The sequence below is a fragment of the Sceloporus undulatus genome, chromosome 3, assembly GCF_019175285.1.
Source record: "Sceloporus undulatus isolate JIND9_A2432 ecotype Alabama chromosome 3, SceUnd_v1.1, whole genome shotgun sequence".
Taxonomy (NCBI): Eukaryota; Metazoa; Chordata; class Lepidosauria; order Squamata; family Phrynosomatidae; genus Sceloporus; species Sceloporus undulatus.
This window is the reverse complement of record NC_056524.1, coordinates 231,310,815-231,330,834: the sequence shown is the minus strand read 5'-3', so window position 1 is coordinate 231,330,834 and position 20,020 is coordinate 231,310,815. Positions and strand designations below refer to the sequence as shown.

The following is a 20,020-nucleotide window of genomic DNA, read 5'->3' as shown; positions in this document are numbered from 1 at the left end:
AAAACTGATGTGACCTATTGACTTGCACATACCCACTTGAATTGCCCAATCCCAATCTGACTCTGGCCCCTGAATTCAGCGCCTCATTGTACACCACCCCTGCCCTACAAGACTTGTAGGATTAGAAAACTTTTAACAAGTTCTGAGGTGTAAAGAACTTTCAGTACTCCAAATGTTAAACTTCATTCAGCTCCAGTAGCCAAGGCATAGAAACAACTGCAGCCAACTGCTAGGGGGTTACATGTTTCTCATACATGCTAGGTATGGTGGATGAAGAATGTGTGACCCTTCAAAAAATTTTAGGTTGCATCTCCAAGTACTGTATCCCTCACCACAGTCTATGCTAGTTGTGCCTGATAGGAGTTGTAATCTAACAACATCTAGAGGGATGCACTATGCCTTCCCCTGCCTAAAAACACAAGGCTCCATAGTTGAAGAGTAGTCTTATTCAGTCGTCCCTCTGCATTTGCTGGCTTCCCATTTGCAGTTTTGAATTTCTGCAGATGGGGAGGCAAGAGGGCCATAGGAGCGGCTTTTCTGTTTCGCAGGGGGTAGGATCCAGAACATGTCCCCTACGAATCAGAAGGGATGGCTGTACTTTGTTTCCAAGCAGTTCATGCTTGTGGCATGTGGCATGGTTGTGGCATGGTTGTGGCTTGTGGCATGGTTGTGGCACACAATTGCATGATGCATTAAAACTGTTGCATGAAAATATGATGCCATGTTTGACTCCCAGCAATAGGCATACACACAAAGACACAAGACAAAATAAGCTTTAATAAAAAGATCTTCTGGAAATATTTCAAGTTTCAAGTTTAAATAATGGCAGATACAGAATACACTTCATATTTCAAAACCTAAAGTTAAATGATACAAAAATAGATGTTTTGCAGGTGGCTGTTTATAAACATGAGTTTGTACAAATGTGTATGAAACAGATAGCTGCAATGTGGAAAATGTGTTGCAAATACAAAGTTAAAGCTAAACCCAGACCTGAAGGCTGACACAGTTCCGAAATCTGTACTATATTTTCCTGAGATTGAACTAGACATAATTTCTGCATAAACATGCTCTCATGCTCCATGATGAAGGGAATAACTGGGTGGCTGACGGGAAGAACTGCTTAATGTCTTCCCTTCAAATGCCATGTCCTGTCAGTGTCACCTTTTATTTCTAGGAACTGATGGAGGAGTGTGTGTGTCAGAATTAGTTCTGGAGATATGGTGTATACATTTCCTATTCATCAGCCTTCCTCCACCAGTACCCATGCATTAACCTCACAAATGGTATTAGGAGTCAACATGCTTCCCTAGTATTGTCTGGTTCTGTCCTGAGAATTTATTTTGATATGAGAACTTCATGGGCTTCAGGTCTTCTGCCTTCATGCAACCCATACATTACAGAACACATGCATTATCCAAAGCATACTGGATGTTCAGGAATTGATTTGGTGCTTATTAAACTAAAACCTAGTGTAATATTGAAGTGTCTCCCTTCTTAAGCAGCTTAGAGTTACAGGGAGTGGATTTTGTCAGGGTGAGTAGTTAAAATTACATCAATACCTACATTCCAGCTAATTCACAGTGCTAGAAGAGTATTGATTTAAAATCATGCAATAGTTAGTTCCTTATAGAAAGAAATTGTGGAAAGCTGCAGTTTTGTAGCAGTTTATCAATATGCTTCAAATAGTGATGTCCTTTTGTAATTTTACATTGTTAGTTGGCATCATGTTCATTTCATCCTATTCTGAAACTTAAATACAGAGTAACTTTCTAAAAAGCTGTCAGAAAGAAAAGGCTATCATGGTTTCTGAGTTCTTCTGTCAAGCCTTCATCTGCAAAGGGAAGCTTCAGTTTGCTCAGAAATAACTCATGACCAGAAGATCTAGCACTCAGTTAGACAAGAACTTTGACTATAGTCAGATTTGTCCTTGTGCTTCATTTCTCAGTGGCCCGCGAATGACAGCCTTTAACTGTCTGAGTACTGTAGTTCAAGAGCTGTGCCTTGCTACATGATGCCAATGCACGAAAGCTATATTATAACAAAGCTTGAGGAGCTAAAGATTTTGTCATATGTATGGGAACACTGAAGAACTTCCAACACTGATGTTAAGAATTATCAAGCAGCTGAATTATGTCACATTTGCTGTCAGAAGATATTAAAGCTAAATGTAGTAGAAGGCTCTGTTGAAGAGTGCCGCATGCAAGCCCAGATCAGCAATTTGATTCAGAAGCCTGGCACAAGACTCAAGACAAGAGCCTGGCTGATTTTGGAAAAACAATACAAACCCCTGCCACAGGGGCAAAAAGTCACCTTCAGACAACTCTGGTGTTATATCACTCATTTATCACAGCTACTATTCCCAAGTTGGAAAGGATTTTAACATATTGAGCAACTAATCTGTTGGCTATCTTTGCTGGATATTCCTGAGACTGTAGTCAGTGGTACACTTGCAGGTTTCCTCTTTAATACTGGATTTTGCCCCCAAATCAGCAAAAATGTGCAATTGAAATGACCAGAAGTCTCTTTGGCTTCACTAGTGGAGACCAGGTGACACCCAGAAGAGAGGAGATACCCATTTGGGCCCTCCAGAGGGGCACATGCACACCCTTGCTGGCTGATCCAGGCCTGATCTCTTCCTCAGCTATGTGGAGGCAAAGCAGTCTGCAATGGCTCATCTCTTACTGGGGCACCATAAGCCATGCTGTATATTTTCCTTTCTTCAGTTGTTGGTAACATTGTCCTGAACCATTAGCTTCCTTTTGGACTTTATGCAACAACACTGCTGGGAGGTCAGTGGCAAACAGGCCTGTTTCTGACTTGTGATATTGTTAAGTGGGTCCCTTGCATATCTATATGCATACTTTCCAACTGACCAAGCACTACAGCAGATTCCTGGAGAACAGCTGAGCTGTTGTATTCAACCAATATCAAACAAAACTGGCCCTGATAGTCACACAGAACTAAACTAGTGAAGGAAAAGAACTTGGAACTTAAGTCCTATGTGAATTCAAGAGGGAGTGATAGCTTAAATCAGTTCCCCTTTAACGCATTACCCTCTAATTACTATAAGGTGAAAAGCTTTGCTCTTATGTTTAGGAAACCTATTAAACCACTAGTATTGAAAAGAAAGGAAAACAGAGGCTGCTAATGATCTCCCCACAGAATGTTAGACCATTAAGAAGGTCCTTTCTCATCTCCAATATTAGCTAAGCTTTAGAGCAGCACACTTTTCCATTGAAGTCTCTGTCCTTCCTTGCCCACTTTGTTATTGCATCCCATGATCTGGGTTATTTCCTAAAACGAAATGCACAGCGTTCAGTTTAAACCCAAAAACCTATGCAATAGTGGCACAAGCACTGTAGCACTCAGGCCAATGGAAGAATAGGTTACAAATTTGTAAGGCACTTCTATGTTGAGTTGCTGCTTAGCTCCAAGATCATCCACAGACACTTCATACCAAGAACACAGTGACTTCAGAGCCATGTTTTTGATGATCTGCCGTGTGACCAGCAGCACACCAATTCCCACCAAAAAACTGTACAAACATCATCAAGAGCATTTCACAGGTAGCAGAAGGAACACTCTGTGAAACAGCTTCAGGCAAAGCATTTGAGAAGTACTGGTGGTTTATCCAGAATCCTATAATTGCTCCAGCTCCTGCTCCTAGAATTGTGGTAGTGTCTGCTCTAGTAGGGCTGTAGTAATCTAGTTTAGGATAGTTATAGCACAAGAGGAGGGGCACAACAATGCAGAACACAGGACATACAGGGCTGGTTACCATCAGGTGATCAATGACATCCCAAACAGGATACACAAGAGCAGTTAATATTGCTGAGATCAGACTGCCAACAATCACATCCTGGAAAAATACAAGTGACAAGAAAAAGATGTTATAACATGCAACATGTTTTCACATGCACTGTAATGGGGTGGACATCTGACAAAGGCCTGCTTTAAAGGTTAGCCACATGCAATAAGACTGCAATTTGGTTTGTTTGTGTTCTTTTAGGCCGTTAAAAAACATATCTGATACAGATTTAACAGCTGCAGAAATTTTCACTCTATTGTTTAAAAAAATCATGATATTTCTGAGTGATACAAATTTAAATGCACCAACCACTCACACTTAATTAATTTGTATTTCCTTTAATATTATTAAATGTCAAATAAAGCACCGTTAAATGGAATGGTAAAAAAATAAAATCCCAAACTCAATCCATTTCAATTATAATGAACGCCCATACACTAAAAAAACCAACAACGGTATGTATGCATATGTGCCTTCAAGTTGTCTGTTTACTTATGGTAACCCCATGAATTTCATTGAGTTTTCCTAGGTAAGGAAAATGCACAGTAGGTTTTGCCAGTTCTTTTTTCTGAAATATAGCCTATAGCACCCGGTATTTATTGGTGGTTTCCTATCCAAATACTAACCAGGGCTGACCCTACTTAGCTTATAGGATCAGATAGAAGTTGATGCCTTTAGTATATATTGCCCTAATTATTTAAAACAAACAGCATGGTGTAGTGGTTTGGTTGTTGGACTAGGACTCTTGAGAGATGAAGCTTTGAATCTTCCCTTGGCAATTGGAACTCACTGTGTAACCTTGGGCAAGTCACCACCTCTCATCCTCAGAGGATGCAATTGGCAGACCCCCTCTGAACAAATCTTGCCAGATAAAATCAGTGATCGGTTTACCTTAGGGTTACTATAAGTCAGAAATGACTTGAAGGCACACAAAACCATTTCAAATTCGTTCAAGATATACACTTAATTTATTACTTAATATGACTTTAATTAAAATGATATCAACTATGGGATATGATACTCCCTAAGACAGTGGTTCCGAACCTGTGGGTCGGGACCCCTTTGGGGGTCGAATGACCCTTTCATGGGGGTCACCTAAGACCATTGGAAAACACCTATTTAATTACAGTTATGAAGTAGCAATGAAAATAATTTCATGGGTTTGCGTCACCACAACATGAGGAACTCTATTAAAGGGTCGCGGCATTAGGAAGGTTGGGAACCACTGCCCTAAGAAATTGATTGTGCATTTAATTCAGTACATTTTCCCAATGACCACAATGCATTTAGGAGTTTATTTTAATGATGTACTGTAGTTGATAACAAATCAAAATGTTCATCTCCCAAAGATTTCTAGGGAGCACAGAGGAATAGTGGGCAGGAGAATGCAGCCTACATGCTGTATTATGCCTATATGCCTACCCTTGCACTATGATGACAACATCATTTGCCTGGATATGAAAGCTGTTCTGAAGCTGCACAGTTGTAGTGCATGCAACAAAAGCTATTAAGGAACAGATCTCCAAATAATTACTACAGTACATATGATTTAGCTAGGAAGCAATAGCAATAGTAATAGCAAGTACATTTCTATACCACTTATCAGTGCACTTAAGCACTCCCTAAGCGGTTTACAAAGTGTAAGCTAATTGCTCCCAACAAGCTGGGTACTCAATTTAGCGACCTTGGAAGGATGCAAGCCTGAGTTGAGATTGAGCTGGTATTGATCTCCCAATCATGCGGTTTGTGAGTGAGTGGCTGCAGTACAGGCATTTAACCACTGCGCCACCAGGGCTTACTGACAAAAGTAAGTGTGAATTACTGAACAAAGTGAATTCTTTTAAGAGAGAAGCAATTTGGGAGATGTTTGGAATAAAGTCAGGCCAAATCTGAATCTTTAAACTTATGAAAAATGTGTTAGTTTTTGGATGGACACAGACACATTTCTGTGCAAACTCTCCTCACTTGTAGGAAGAGTGGGAATGAAATTTTGTGGCTGCCAGATCCCTCCTGTAATCACAGTGAATGGTTTTAATAGGGCTGTCCAATTACAGTGGTTTGCTGACAACATGTTGACATCATATATTGCAAGATGGATCTAGCATTCAGTGCTCTTTGCTAGTTCTCCCAGGAGCAGAAATATCAAAATAAATTTTGCAGGGTTTGTATGACCTGGCAAAGTATAGCCTTTGGTGCTTGCCTGGAAAATGTTAGAATTCAAAGATATAGCTATGTTAGGTTGTTTGTTTGTTTTTGTGGGTTTTGGGGGCTCTGTGGCTGTGTTCTAAAAGATTTTTCCCCCTGATGTTTCACCAGCATCTATGGCTGGCATTTTCAGAGAATGCTGGCATGAAAGTGAGTGGGGTGTATATACACTGTGTGACCATTGGTTGAAAGGAAGTGATTTACATGTTAATCTGTGTGTTGGTCTGTTGTTGAATGGCAAGGCCTCAGCATGTCTATTTAATTAGTGATTCATTGTCTGCTGGAAAATGCTCTGACCCTGAGTGGTGTTCATTTGCATGTTCTGAGTTTTGATTTTGGTGTTTTTGAGGACTGGTAGCCAAACCTTGTTTACTTTAAGGGTTTCTTCTTTCCTGTTGAAGTTGTCCAGGCATTTGTGGATTTCAGTGTTTTCCCTGTGCATCCTGACCTGATAATTGTTGGCATGGTCCAGAATTTCAATGTTTTCAAATAGCATTTGAAATCAAGGAAGATGAGAGACACTGCAGATTGGGCCAGCCAAAAGAATCAGCAGTAGCAGAACACGTTGTAAACCATCCTGGGCATAAAATGCTATTTGAATGCTACCTGCATGTGGGCTAGCTTCTGGGCACTCTGCTAGTGTGGCGTTAAGACACTGAATGCTGCCAGAGCGCCTGAGAGCTGGCTTCCATCTGCAGTGGGGTGGAAAAGCCATCTTTTTGCCTCAACCATTCATTATCCATCCTATCCTTTTATTATTTTAATAATTATAATTTCAGTTGAGCAGAAAGCCAAAAAGATTTAAACAGTTCTGTATTCATCATAACTTCCTCTGACATGTTAAACACTTCTCATTATCTGGTGCCATTTTTTTTTTTATTCCAGAGAATCCAGACAATTTTCTCGCAAACTACTTTGAATTCCTGCATCTCACCGTAGGCTTCCCATTAAAAAAGTTTCCTGGATTTTACATTGGTTCTTAAAGCTTTTATCACAACACCAGCATTTTCAAGCGGTAAACTAAGCTAGCATTATTGCCTCAATTTGATTTATAGGTGTGGCTTTTGATAGCAATTATGTAATCCTGCTTCTTTGTGAAATGCTTCTCCCATTACCTTCTTTGTGTTCTAACAGTATCTTCCAAACTCCAAAGCCACAGTTTCCAGAGCACAGAAATATTACTTTTTTGGACTACAATTCCCCAAATCCTTTGAGAATTTGGAGAGTTGCCATATAAAAGGTTACTTCTCCAAGTTCATGCTTAGATTTTTGAAACTGCAAGAAAAGAGATTCCAACTAAACATTAGAAGAACTTTCTGATGATATGAGCTGTGCAGTAATGTAACATATTATCTTGGATGACAGTGCAATCTTCTATTATTTTATGAGGTTTCTTGAAAAAACAGATGATCTCTTGGGGTGCTTTAACAATAGATCCTGCACGACAGAGGGTTGAAACAGATGGCCCTTGCAGTCTCTTCCAATTCCATCATTCTATAATTCTAGGTTATGGATATATGATTCCAAGCCACACGTGGCACTATTTTCATACGGTGGGTAATTTGGATGTGACCACAGCCCATTTTTCAGTTTCCACAATCTTGCTGGGGATCTAAAATGGAAAAGCTTGTCTTTATATGGTTTCCCCCCCCAAATAGATCTGTCATCCTTCTTTCTCTTTTATATAGTTCTTCAGTGCATTGTTTCTTTTTATTCCTATTTGGTCATGCAATGTGCACCCCTGCTGGTTGTATTATCATCCCCACTCTGGGTTTGAATCTTCCATTGTTTTCTTGGATCTTGTTGGAGAGATCTCTAATTCTATCTTTTTTGTTGTCAACTTATATTTCTCAGCTTGATTATTATAGTAGTCCTCCTTACCTCTACACACTGGTTGATGAACAGTTGTATTCAGAGTTCTGTATCTGTCATTGTTCACCTTTACTTCTCTTCTATCCTTAACTGCTTGAAGAGCTTCTTCTGTCATTCATTCTTTTTGGTTACAGAGTGTCTGCATTCCTCTCTGACAATGTCCCAGGCTTCAATCCAGAGTACATCTGGTTCCTGGTCTATTAGGATTACTAATGTAAATCTATTTTTCACATTATTATTAAATTTTTCAGGGATGCTCTCCAGGATATACATATTTTGGAGCTATGCTTGGTCTTATTGACACAATATAATCAGACTTTGTGTTATATCCTTTAACTGCTTTTGCTACTTCTCTCCTCATAATAAATGCTACTCCATTTTTTCTTATATTTTCATTGCCTGAGTAAAGTACTCTGTAATTATTTGACTCAAAAGTCCCATTCCTGCCCACTTCAGCTTGCTAGCTCCAGGTACTGCAATGGTTATACATTCCACTTATCATTTTATTATGTCTGTCTTTCCCTGATTCATGCTTCTCACATTCCATGTTCCTATAGTATGTGTTGTGCAGCTTTGGACTTCTCTTTAAACTCTGAGCACACTATCTTTCAAAGATGGCAGTCCACCATAAGAGATTAAGTCAGGATACATCCAACAAACCAACAAAATAGAACAGAGAATATGTTGCACTCAACAAACTAATGGGGTACAGTAGGGTAGGGTAAAGATCTCTGTTTATGTAATTATAAAACATATAAATGTATATTTGTGCATCAGGCATAACACAGGTCTGCCTTCAGTTAAGTGCCTCTTTCGGTTACTGTAGGAGAAAGAAAACTATCAATATCACCTATTTCACAGCAAACAGCTGATGACTAATTCACCAAAGCAAACAGTTTCTGGAATATATTTAAAGCAAGTCCAAACATTTCTCTCTTAATACAAACCTTTGCCCACCCATAATCTTGCAGTTTAGTTTCATAATTTCTCTAGAGGATTACATTTTCCTTCATTCACTTTGCACAATGAGGAAGTCATCTTAATGACTGGATTAAGGTGAAAACCCTCATAAAAATACAGGAGAGGGTGGAGATTCTGCCTCTCCCTAGTTCAGTCCAGGCAAAGAAGGATGATATTCTAGTAACTGGAGTCAGGATTACTGGGGAGCAGCACAAAACCAGTTGTGTCAGGTTTTTATTAAGCAAATCAAAAAGTTTTTAAAGTGTTTCATTACTGCCAATACCAGCTACACTAGAAATGAGTTTGTTTTTTTAAGAACCCTATAACGTCTGAACATTTGCAGGCAGTGCTACATGTAAAACACAGTGTAAACTTCCTGTACCATTTGAACATCTTAGTATACATGTAAAAGAACTTCAGGAGTTATTACATCCACTGTATTACCTATAGCATCAAATTCAGAATAGATTCAAGTGATTTTATCAGCAAGAAGATGTGCAGTTTAACAGTACCTTTCATATCCTGTCCAAGTAATGCTTGAATAATGTTGACTGCAAAAGGAAAAGCTCACAGCAACATATTATGGCTGGGGAAATCTATTCCTCCCTACAGTCCCAGCTAGGATGAAGATTGCAGCTAAACTCAGAGGAGAAACTTGAAGGGAGTGGAAGACTATGCATTATCCCTGCTAAGCAAAATGTCATAATATTTCATCTTGCAAGTCTTGGCTTTGCTATACCACTAGTGGTTACATTACCCCTTGGCCACTGGTCTTTAGGTTGAACTAGAAAAAATGTATTTAATCAAAAATGTATTTAACCAGCTAGAAAGCTGGATTTAAAGATGATACATCAACCAGGATTCATTGTACTTCATCAGAGGAAACCTGAATCTAACTCAACAGAAATCTTTCAAAAGGGACAGTAAAATATTTGTAAAGAACTATGTTCTAGATCTATGTAGTAAGTTGTTCTACAACATGGTGTGCAACTTACTGAGATTTTTTTTAAATCTCCTACACCCACCATGGGCTTCATGAGGATCCAAAATTCAATGAATCGCTCATTCAATCCATTTTTAAAATGGAAATGTCTCTCCAGCAACTTCCAATTTCATTCTGCTTTCAGGGAACCTTGAAACCCATTTCTGAGTGAAACTCCCACACTTGAAGCCCCCAACAGTGACAAAAACCAGGCTTTTCCCTCCAGTCTTCTGTGGCATATATATGTGAGACAGGAAAGTCAGAGGGTACAAAAATGGCCCTGAGCAGGACATACACAGCCCACAGGCTGCAGCTTGCCCATCCCTGTTCTATAATCACAGCAAGATTTGAGGAGGCCTGTACATTTGATACACTTCACTGAACTTATTCAAATGCATTTAAACCATAGATTTATTGCTGTTTTTGTTGTTGTTTTTATGTGCCTTCAAGTTAATTCCAAGATTTACTCAGAGGCTGCTTACCACTGTCTTCCTCTTAGGCTTTGTGTATGTGCCTTGCCCAATGTGTTTCCATTGCTGAGCTGGGATTTGAATCCCAGACTCACTGAGTCCTAGTCTAGCATGCATTCTGCTATTCCACAATGGGTCTGTATTACTGCTGCTACTTTTTAAAATTCACTTGACCAAGATATGAAGAAAATTCACATAGACTATAGTTTTTTTTTCTTTTGAAAAAAGGGGACCTCTGTTTCCTCCATTAAAATAATTTTGTCCTTTCAAGCTTTTCTTTTCACAATCATCATGACCAAATCCATCTGAATTTAGGGAAGACTTTTATTATCATTGAGTACTGAAAGAAATATGTAGAGAATTTTTACTGACTCACTTGGGATCTTCGATAAAATGAAGACTGGAGACATTCTCTCTTTTAACCATTGTTATGATTTAAGCAAGCCATTGTTTTGTTTCCTTAGCTCTTCCACTGTAGTTTAGGGGAGAATAAACTAGAGTTTTCCAACAGAGTTCTAAATTGCACATCAAGGTACAAATCCAGGGTTCTGTAGGCCAGATCCATGACAGTACCAGACAGCTGCCACTGTGTAATGCAGACATACTCCTGAAATGACTTTTGCCTTAAATAAAGAAAAATATACACACAAAATGTAAATAAAAGGTTGATAGTGGTCTCAAGGGATTTCCCAAAGAGTTGAATGTGACCCTCAGGCTCCACAGTTTCCACCCCTGTTCCACACTACATAGCATCAGTATATTGTTCTGTGATTAAAGAAGGCCTGTTCTTGGAATATAAAACCTGGAGCAGACTACATGGAAGGTGTTAAGATGTTTTAATGCTGGTTTATTATCTATATTCATTTATATTTATGCTTAATTCCAAGACTGCACTAACAATACAGCAATGAGTGCATCAGTCTAATGGGAAATTTCCTTACCAGCACTGTGTGCATTCCTGTGTAAATTCTGCTAAGGCATACCATAGTTGAAAATAAAAAGGCTCCCATCAGTCCCAGTGCCAAAGGGAACTGTGAACATAAGAGTGGAGGGAAAATATTAGTGGTACACACATGCTTCACACAATTAAGTAAATACCAATAGCTATAACTAGAATTCAGCATCATGTCTATTCTGGAAGACTGGAAGTTCAGCAAAATAGAATAATTTTTTCACATGACCTGGAATGAAACATTTAGCAGTGATGCATTCAAGTTGTCCTTAAAATAATTTATCTGGTAAGAGTTAAGACTTCAGGCTGCACCACTGGGATGACACAAACAATACAAATATCAAGTACACTTGCATACATCCAGACTTAGGGGCTACACAGACCGACATAAAACGCCGGCATTGGGGTGGAATGGGGGTGTGGCGACTGCATGCCCCGACTCTGCCCCAATGTCGGTGTCACGCCATCTGCCTGCTCACCTACACGGCAGGCTGTCACACCATTTCTTTGGAGCAATGTTTAGACACACTGTGCCAAAGAAATCTGGAAAAGCCACTGCCACCGTGGCAAGGATGGCTTTTTGCCACTCTAAAAAGGAGTGGCATTTTGCTGGTCTTTTTAGAGCTGGCAAGCGCTGGATCAGTTACTGCAGGCCCGATCAGGCACCAAATGGGGTAGTGTCAAGGTGCTGCTTCGGGGCCATCTGTTTTGCCCCTTAGTCATGCTTGGAGTAGACATACTGAAATCAGTGAGATTTACAGAAGTCATAATTACGTGAAGTCCCATTGATTTCTAAATATGAGTACAGTACATCTGAATCCAACCTACTGAATGTAAAGACACACAATGATCAAAGTTAAAGGAATGAGAGAAAGAAGAATAGAGCTGAGGTGGAAGTTGGAGTTTTTCTTAGAAATCTGTTTTTAAACCAGTGCATTTGACTTATTTATAATCAAATAGTCATGCTAATGATAATACATTGGTAAATGGCATCCAGTCATTCAAGAACTATGAATGTAACTCTTGTATGTAACTATGAATGTAAATGTTGTTCTTGCAGACAAGAATTAAACATTTCACCATCTTTCTCATTGTGAGAAAGTAATGGAAAACTGCAATTCTGATAGACAAGTTGCAGTTTGGGACTTATTCTGTACATGTAGAACAAAAGTTTCCTGAGAAGAAAACAGCATTTTCTTCTGTGCAGAAAATTTGTTTGTTGTGCAGAAATGTTTTTTATATATACACAAAATACTGTTTTCCTTTCAGAAAACATGTATTATGCACAGGAAATGCTGTTTTCTGCTCAAAAATATCATTTTCTGTACAATTCCCCATGTGTATTATTTATACAGAATAAATTCCAAAATTCAAAGATTTTCACCCATCTAGGATTCTCTTCCCCAGGGTTTCCCAATACTCAAGAATCCCAGTTTTTCACTTTTAAAATATTTTGGATTTTCTTTCCAGCCATATTCAAGGAAGCAATAGCCAGAGCAACACCAAAAGCATGTCTTCAAACTAAATGACTGTACTGTATAACACAACAGCAGATACACTCTATATGTGTAAATGCCTAATGAAAGAACGCTGGGCAAACTTTACTAACTTCACATAAATACTGATGAGGAGACTAAATTGGGGTGCACGTGTGTCCCTTCCAGAACTTAAGTGTGACCTCAAGAGGTACTGTGAGCCCACCACCATTCCCAGATTCCCCACTGATTACAGTTTCTCTATTGCTCCTAGGAATGAGGAATGATCAGTCAGGATTGCTAGGGAAAGACTCCCCACCCTCCAAGAGGATCAACTGGGATGTGTGCATGTGCACAATTCATGACCCAGCATCATTTATGGTCCTCAGAGCTGGTGCATCCATGGTCTAAATAGGTCTCACAAATTCTAGGAAATGGGTGAGAAGAGAAAAGTTCCCTGAAAGAGTCTAATCCAGACAAATTCAGAAAGGGACTGAAAATAAAAGTCATCATAATGTTATTGTACACACATGAGACTTAAGATTGGAAATCTGGTCTGGACCTAGATTTTGTTATGCTTAAAAAGACATATTGAAATCAATGGGACAATATAGTTATGACTAACCTGACCTCAGAGGGGTCTACTTTGAAACGCTGCTAAATCCAGATTAATAAACCAAAAGTATTACTAAAACATGATCCTACCTAGGCATGCATGGATTAAGTCCAATCTCTAGATATAACTAAAGCTTAATCCAACAATGTAGCTGCAGACTAAGCAACACAAAAGCATTTGGATCATGCTACCTGGCATTCATAGCTGCTGCACCCACCATGTCTACAAATTAGGAAAGAGTATCTGTGTTGGTTTATCTGAGATGGCAGCAGAAGGGAAAAGAAGACAATATATTGGGTAAGGAATTCCTAAAGACTAAGCCATACTTATATATTTGGCAGGAAGGGTGCAATGGTTCAGAGAGGCTATACATGTCTACATGTTATCCCTACCTTGTAGTGGCTTGTGGATGCAAATACAAAAGTGAAAGAGATGGCTGTTGCTGCCATTGCATGAGTGGATGGCATTCCATATTCTGCAGTTGTCCTTTTTTCTAACTTGACAACAGGTGGTGAGCAAGGGCGAGGCCACTTCAGAAGATCCTTTGAGACTTGTCCGATATACATAACCACCTGGAGACAGCAAACAGAGATGGCCTTGATTTCAATTCTTAGAGAGCAATTCACTTTCTGTTCTGTTGTTGGAGCAATTCACTGCTATGACTACTGGTGTAACACCCAAGAGCAGCATTTTCTTGTTTTATTTATTATGCTCTTTTAAAAAATTGCACCCTTTTAGAGAGCTGAGGGTAGTGTACATGCCTGGTTCCCTACACTTTATCATCACAAACAAATTTCTGAAATAGGTTAGACTGAGAAAACTGACTGGCCCAAGGCCACACAGTAAGTTTTGTGTCTGCACACTATATTTCATGTTCACTTTTCACTGCCCCAGCAAGCAAGAGTTGCTGTCAATTTTATTTTATCAATCCTGTTAACAAGGAGAAAGAGCATCGTGAGAAAAGCAAACAACAACAAAAAACAAACAAAAAACAGATTAATGTTTACCTACAGGTTTCCCCCTCTAGCACACTATCGTAACACCATGAGGTCTCATTTATTTGCATATTCTGCTTGAACAAAAAGTAAATTAAAGGAGAGACCATTCCATAAACCTAGACTCCTAAAACTGCACCTCTTGTTAATTCTGAAGTTATTAGCAGACAATACTTTTATGCAGAACACAGACTAAAGCTCTGCAACTAAATCTTTGTGCTAGAGACTGGGTCCACATGCTCTCCCACTGCTAAAGCAATAAGTAAACCAGCAATTCATAATGGCCAGTGAAAAACTTTAAAATGTTTATATGGAAAACAGTTGTTGTTGTTGTTGTTATGGTATTTATACCCCGCCCTTCAGCCCTAAAGGCTATCAGAGCGGCTTACAATTATTATTTTTAATTAGATGGTTCCCTGCCCTCAGGTTTACAATCTAAAAGACATGACACAAAAGGAGAAGGGAATGGTGGAGGGAAAGAGGATGAGGTCCAGTGGTTAGTCTCTCCCTCTGAGGCCTGAATCAAGGTAGATGGACTGGAAGGAGGGCTCTCTATCTTCAGGCTAGCCCTGATGGAGCTGGGCCTGCCTGGTCACTCCCTCTCAGGCTTGAAGATGACAATTATGGAGGGAAGAGTCTCTTCTTTCAGGCTAGCCCTGATGGAGCTGGGCCTGTGCGGGGGGGGGGGGGGGGCATATCACACACATGCACACACACACACACCTTTCTCCCTTCATAGCTGTCTCTCTCTCACACACTTTTCTCCCCTCACATCCCTCCCCTCACATAACAGCAACGGTGGCCAGCTCTGGCCCCTGGCAGTCCCTGACGCCTCTGGCTGAGGTGCAGCGAGCCTTGGAGAATGGGCAGAGCTCCCCGACTCCAGGCTGCTATTGCACCCCTCGCCCAGGATGCTGGGCCGCTCTACAGAGGTACCGGGGAGTTCTGTATGAGCATTGTCGTTTGTTTGAAGAGGAGGAGAAGGAAGAGGAGGAGAAGGAGAAGGAGAGGAAGGCAAGGCAAGCCTTTCGGTTTTTGTTTTTATTTTGGTCATGAAATCGATAGAACGGTTTTGCAATTTAGCAATTTAGCAGTGGTGACATTGCTCTATCAATGTATCGATCAATTTTTATTTTATTTTTTTTAAAAGCAAAAAGGCAGTACTGGGGGCGTGTGAAATCTCCCACTCCTCTGCCATTCATCCCTCCCACTCCAAATGATGCGATTTTGATATGTTGTTCCCACTTGTTGAACCCACTGCAGAATTATTTTGTTTAAAGGCCGGCAGGGAACTGCTCTTTGAATAATGCGGGTTTTTTCCATTTGCTTCACATCGTCGCAATTGCAATCAATCGCATCAGGATCAGAACCGGATTCAAATGGGGATGAGGGTCATATAATTTGCTTGCCAATTCATTTTTTTTTCATAGTGGGAATGAGCCCATATGTCTGCCTTTTGGGGCTGATCCCCCCCCCCCGCCATTCTGGAATGAGAAAGCCCCACAAGGCTTATGCTGCATTTAAGCAGTTCTTTAAAGTTTCAAGGTTTATTTTTTAAAAAATAGACAAAAGTGTTGAGGAACATAGGATATATGGTAGCACTAAGCCAAAAAACCAAAACTAAACTAAACAAAAAAACCTGCACCATTAGCACCAGAGTTTGGCTATCACTTACAAGTATCTTTCTCAGCAAATTCTCACACACATACCAATGAAGGCCACCAGACTTTTAAATCTTTCCCCTCTAAACCAAAATTCAGGATTTGGGGCAAGTTAACTGCTACTTTTGCCTTCACCGTCTGCATGAATCACTGTTTCAGAATTGTTAGAATTCCTTTGATGGCTATGGAACATATTTAACGCCTGTACTAATTTGGTGACTGGTTAGATCATAAGGTCAAGATCACAGAAAAAGGCTAAGTGGGTCTTTTCATTATCACTTCACATCTGCAAATTTGAGGAAAACTGACCTTGTTTTGGTGAATGCTCTTCTGTCATCATTTTAGCTACACTTCTACACATGGGTTTCACTCAACAAGAAGGTATTTGTTCAGAACAAAACTGCCAAATGCCTGAAGATAAGGCATTGGCAATTAATAGAAAATTGTGCAGCACTGGTTAAGAAGTGGACAAAACTGGCTTGGTAGTGCTGTTGCAGCTGCAACACCAGAATTATGGTTCACATCCTCTGTCAAATGGACTCTGGGGAGTTCTGCAGCTGATACCAAAAGTGAGAGTTGCACCTTTCAAGCAAGGAGCAAGTCTTTGCTTTTAGTATTAGTATCAGAACATATTAGCATGACAGATAGTATGGTGTAGCAGTTTGACAGTTGGACTAGGTCCCAAAAGAGCCAGGTTCCAACCCTACCGAGCCATGAAACTTACTGGGTGACCTTGGGTCCATTAGTTACTCTCAATCTAACCTACATTATAGAGTTGTTGTGAACATAAATAGGAAAGGAAATGAGAGCTCACTGGATTAAAAGTGGGATATAATTGCAACTAATAACTGATAGAATGGCAGTAAATTATAAGCAGGGTGACTTACTTGAATCAACTGTTGAACAGTAAGCAGTTCTACAAATCAGAACCTGAAAGCTTTATAGTTTGGAACATTTTGCCTCACCAAAAGACATTTTAGGTTGTAAATAAGAAATGAACACATTATCAAGATGGTTGTGATGGTCCTTTTCCACCTATGAAGATCTAAATCCAACTATTAGTCCCCAACTAGACTCACAGAAGATTTACACAAGTCTTAGCATGCCAGGCAAAAAACTGATTCAGTGGGTAGTTGAGACGACTAACTGGATTTTGCCCAAACTATCTGTTTTCTGTTTTTCTCAGAGCCATTTTTATTTACAGTTAGCATTCTATGTCTTTTTAAAAAAATAGATTTCAGTACTGATTTTCTGCCATGTTACCTTTTTTATAAACGGGGGGTGGGTGGGTGGGTTCTATTCCTGTTTCAGTGACAAGCCTGAGTCCTGAAGACAAATTGTAGAGGGATATTTTAAAAAGCAAGAAGAATGAAAAGATTATATCTATTTTTGAAGCATCCATAATATTCATTTATGAAATCTCTCCTTTTGTCTTGCAGTACAGAAAGTGCTTTTAGAGCTCTGCCTTCCATTAGTGAAGCAACAAAACAGAAGCATAATGGGTGGTGCAAGATAGCTGGGCTGACAATTTCAAAGCAATGCATGGGGATTAATTTGTATGACTTGTGAAAGTTGAGGGGCGAAGTGTGACTAATTTTTCTGTGTGGTGCTTGAAAAACTCAAGCGAAAGCATACACCTACTTAGTTTGCATTTAGAGCTCCATTTTAACTTTTTCCTTATCAAGGAAAAATGCATTACAAACTCTAAAAACAAGTAACACAGTAGGGAATGCAGTGGACAGGTAGCTTAGAAAAAGGCTGGGCATGGAGTGGTGATGCGTGGAGGAGGAAGAGGTACAGGAGTTTTTAGTTATGGGATCAACATGGAAGACGTGGAAACATTTCAGGGAATGTTACAGGGCCTTGTCCAGTATCATAGCAGACAGGTGCCCTAGGGTGGAAAGGGAGACAAAAGATGCTCTGGTTTTCATAGACAGCAGGGCACACTGTCCCAGAAGCCTAGTCCAAACAAAGAGCAAAACTCATTATATATGCTTCCCTGAGAACAAAGGTCTACTGGAAAGACACACCTTTGTGTCCCACTGAGTGGGAGCAATATGCTCATGAGATCACAGGAGAGGGGCTTCTTTGTTGTGGCACCCTGGTTGTGAAATAACCTCCTTTTTGAAGCCCAAATGGTATTAATGCTGGCTTTCTTCTAGTACCAAACAAAAAAATGGCTGTTCATTAAAGCCTCTGAGACCTAATTGATTTCTTACTAAATGTACATGTGCAAGATAGTTTTGAACGAACTGTTTTAAACTTTTTGTTTTAACTTGTAACATTTAATATGCTATAGTCTGTTAAAAATTGTAACAGTCACAATAATATAAACTGATAATACTTGCAAACCACCCCCAGACAGAGTGGGATATAAAGGTTTTAATTATTGTCATAGTTGTAATTGTCCCTAGGTAGCTCTAACAGCATTAGGAGATGCACTTTTGTCATGCACAGTCAAAAGCAGATCTTCTCCCCAACTTCCTAGTATTGTTTTGCTTGCTAAGTGAACAGTGGTAGCCAATGTGTAATCTAAGCTACTGCACTGCAGCTCACACTTGACTTGAAGGAAACAGCTTCTTCAGAACGCAGTCATATATTTTTCATCAGATTCTCAATAAGCAGCTTTCATGAACTCATTAAAGCAAGAATAGAGAATTTCTGGTTCCTAACACCTTTTGATCTGGCCTGCCATTTTTCCAGTTCCCTGCCTTTTGCCTTGGCTCTTCCCTGCCCATTTGCTGCCATAGGAGGGATAGATCATCTTCTAACACCAGCCCATTGCTTTTCTATACTAGCCACAATCTTAATTTGGATGAGATATTAACTTGTGGGTAGGGAACATATTAATTGCAAAGTCAAAGGCTTTCATGGCCAGCATCCATAGTTTTTTGTGGGTTTTTCAGAGTATGTGGCCATGTTCTAGAATAGTTTCTTCCTGGTGTTTCACCAGCATCTGTGGCTGGCATCTTCAGAGATATACTGTGTGAGCCTGGAATGCAGGAGTGATTTGCATGTGTATTGTTCTGTGCTGATGGCTGGCCTCAGGCAGGGAGGCTAATGCAAAAGAGGATTAATGTCTGCTAATTGGTGATCATTATCTGCTGGGAAAGCCCCTGACTCTGAGTGGTTTCCCATTTGCATTTGCTGAATCCTTATTTTGCTATTCCTCGGGACTGGTAGCCAAATTTTGTTCACTTTAAGGGTTTCTTCTTTCCAGTTGAAATTATCCAGATGTTTGTGGATTTCAATGGCTTCCCTGTGCATCCTGACATGGTAGTGGTTGGCATGGTCCAGAATTTCAGTGTTTTCAAACAGTATTTTATGCCCAGGATGGTTTGTGGCATCTTCTGCTACTGCTGATTTTTCTGGCTGGCCCAGTCTTCAGGGTCTCTCGTGTTCCTTGATTCTTGTTTGCACACTGTGTTTGGTGGTCCCTATGTAGACTTGTCCGCAGCTGCATGGTATGCAATAAACTCCTGCGGCTGTGAGAGGGTCTCTCTGGTCCTTGGCTGAGTGAAGCATTTGCTGGGTTTTTTTTTCGTCGGTTAGTAAACCATTTGAAGGTTGTGCTTCCTCACCACTTTGCCTATTCTGTCTGTGACTCCTTTGATGTATGGTAAAAATACCTTCCCTTTGGGTGGCTGCTTGTCTTCACTTCTCTGGGTTTTCCTGGGCCTGGCAGGAATAGCAAAATAAGGACTCAGCAAATGCAAATGGGAACCAGAGTCAGGGGCTTTCCCAGCAGATAATGATCACCAATTAGCAGACACTAATCCTCTTTTGCATTAGCCTCCCAGCCTGAGGCCTGCCATCAGCACAGAACAATGCACATGCAGATCACTCCTGCATTCCCAGGCTCACACAGTATATATAGACCCACTTTTTCCAGGCAAGCATTCTCTGAAGATGCCAGCCACAGATGCTGGTGGAACGTCAGGAAGAAACTCTTCTAGAACATGGCCACATAGCCCGAAAAACCCACAAAAAACAACATATTAATTAATTGTGTGGGGGGGGG

At 40.1% G+C, this 20,020-nt stretch overlaps 1 protein-coding gene across 1 annotated transcript in view; it reads right to left on the bottom strand.

The window, feature by feature from the left end:
• Positions 1–813: 813 nt before the first annotated feature.
• SGPP2 (sphingosine-1-phosphate phosphatase 2) overlaps positions 814–20,020 on the bottom strand; it is a 102,619-nt gene continuing 83,412 nt past the window's right edge. The window contains 4 exon segments of the mRNA XM_042457040.1: positions 814–3,549; positions 3,551–3,862; positions 11,242–11,331; positions 13,736–13,915. Of these exon segments, the coding sequence (XP_042312974.1) occupies positions 3,319–3,549; positions 3,551–3,862; positions 11,242–11,331; positions 13,736–13,915 (813 nt within the window). The 3' untranslated portion in view covers positions 814–3,318.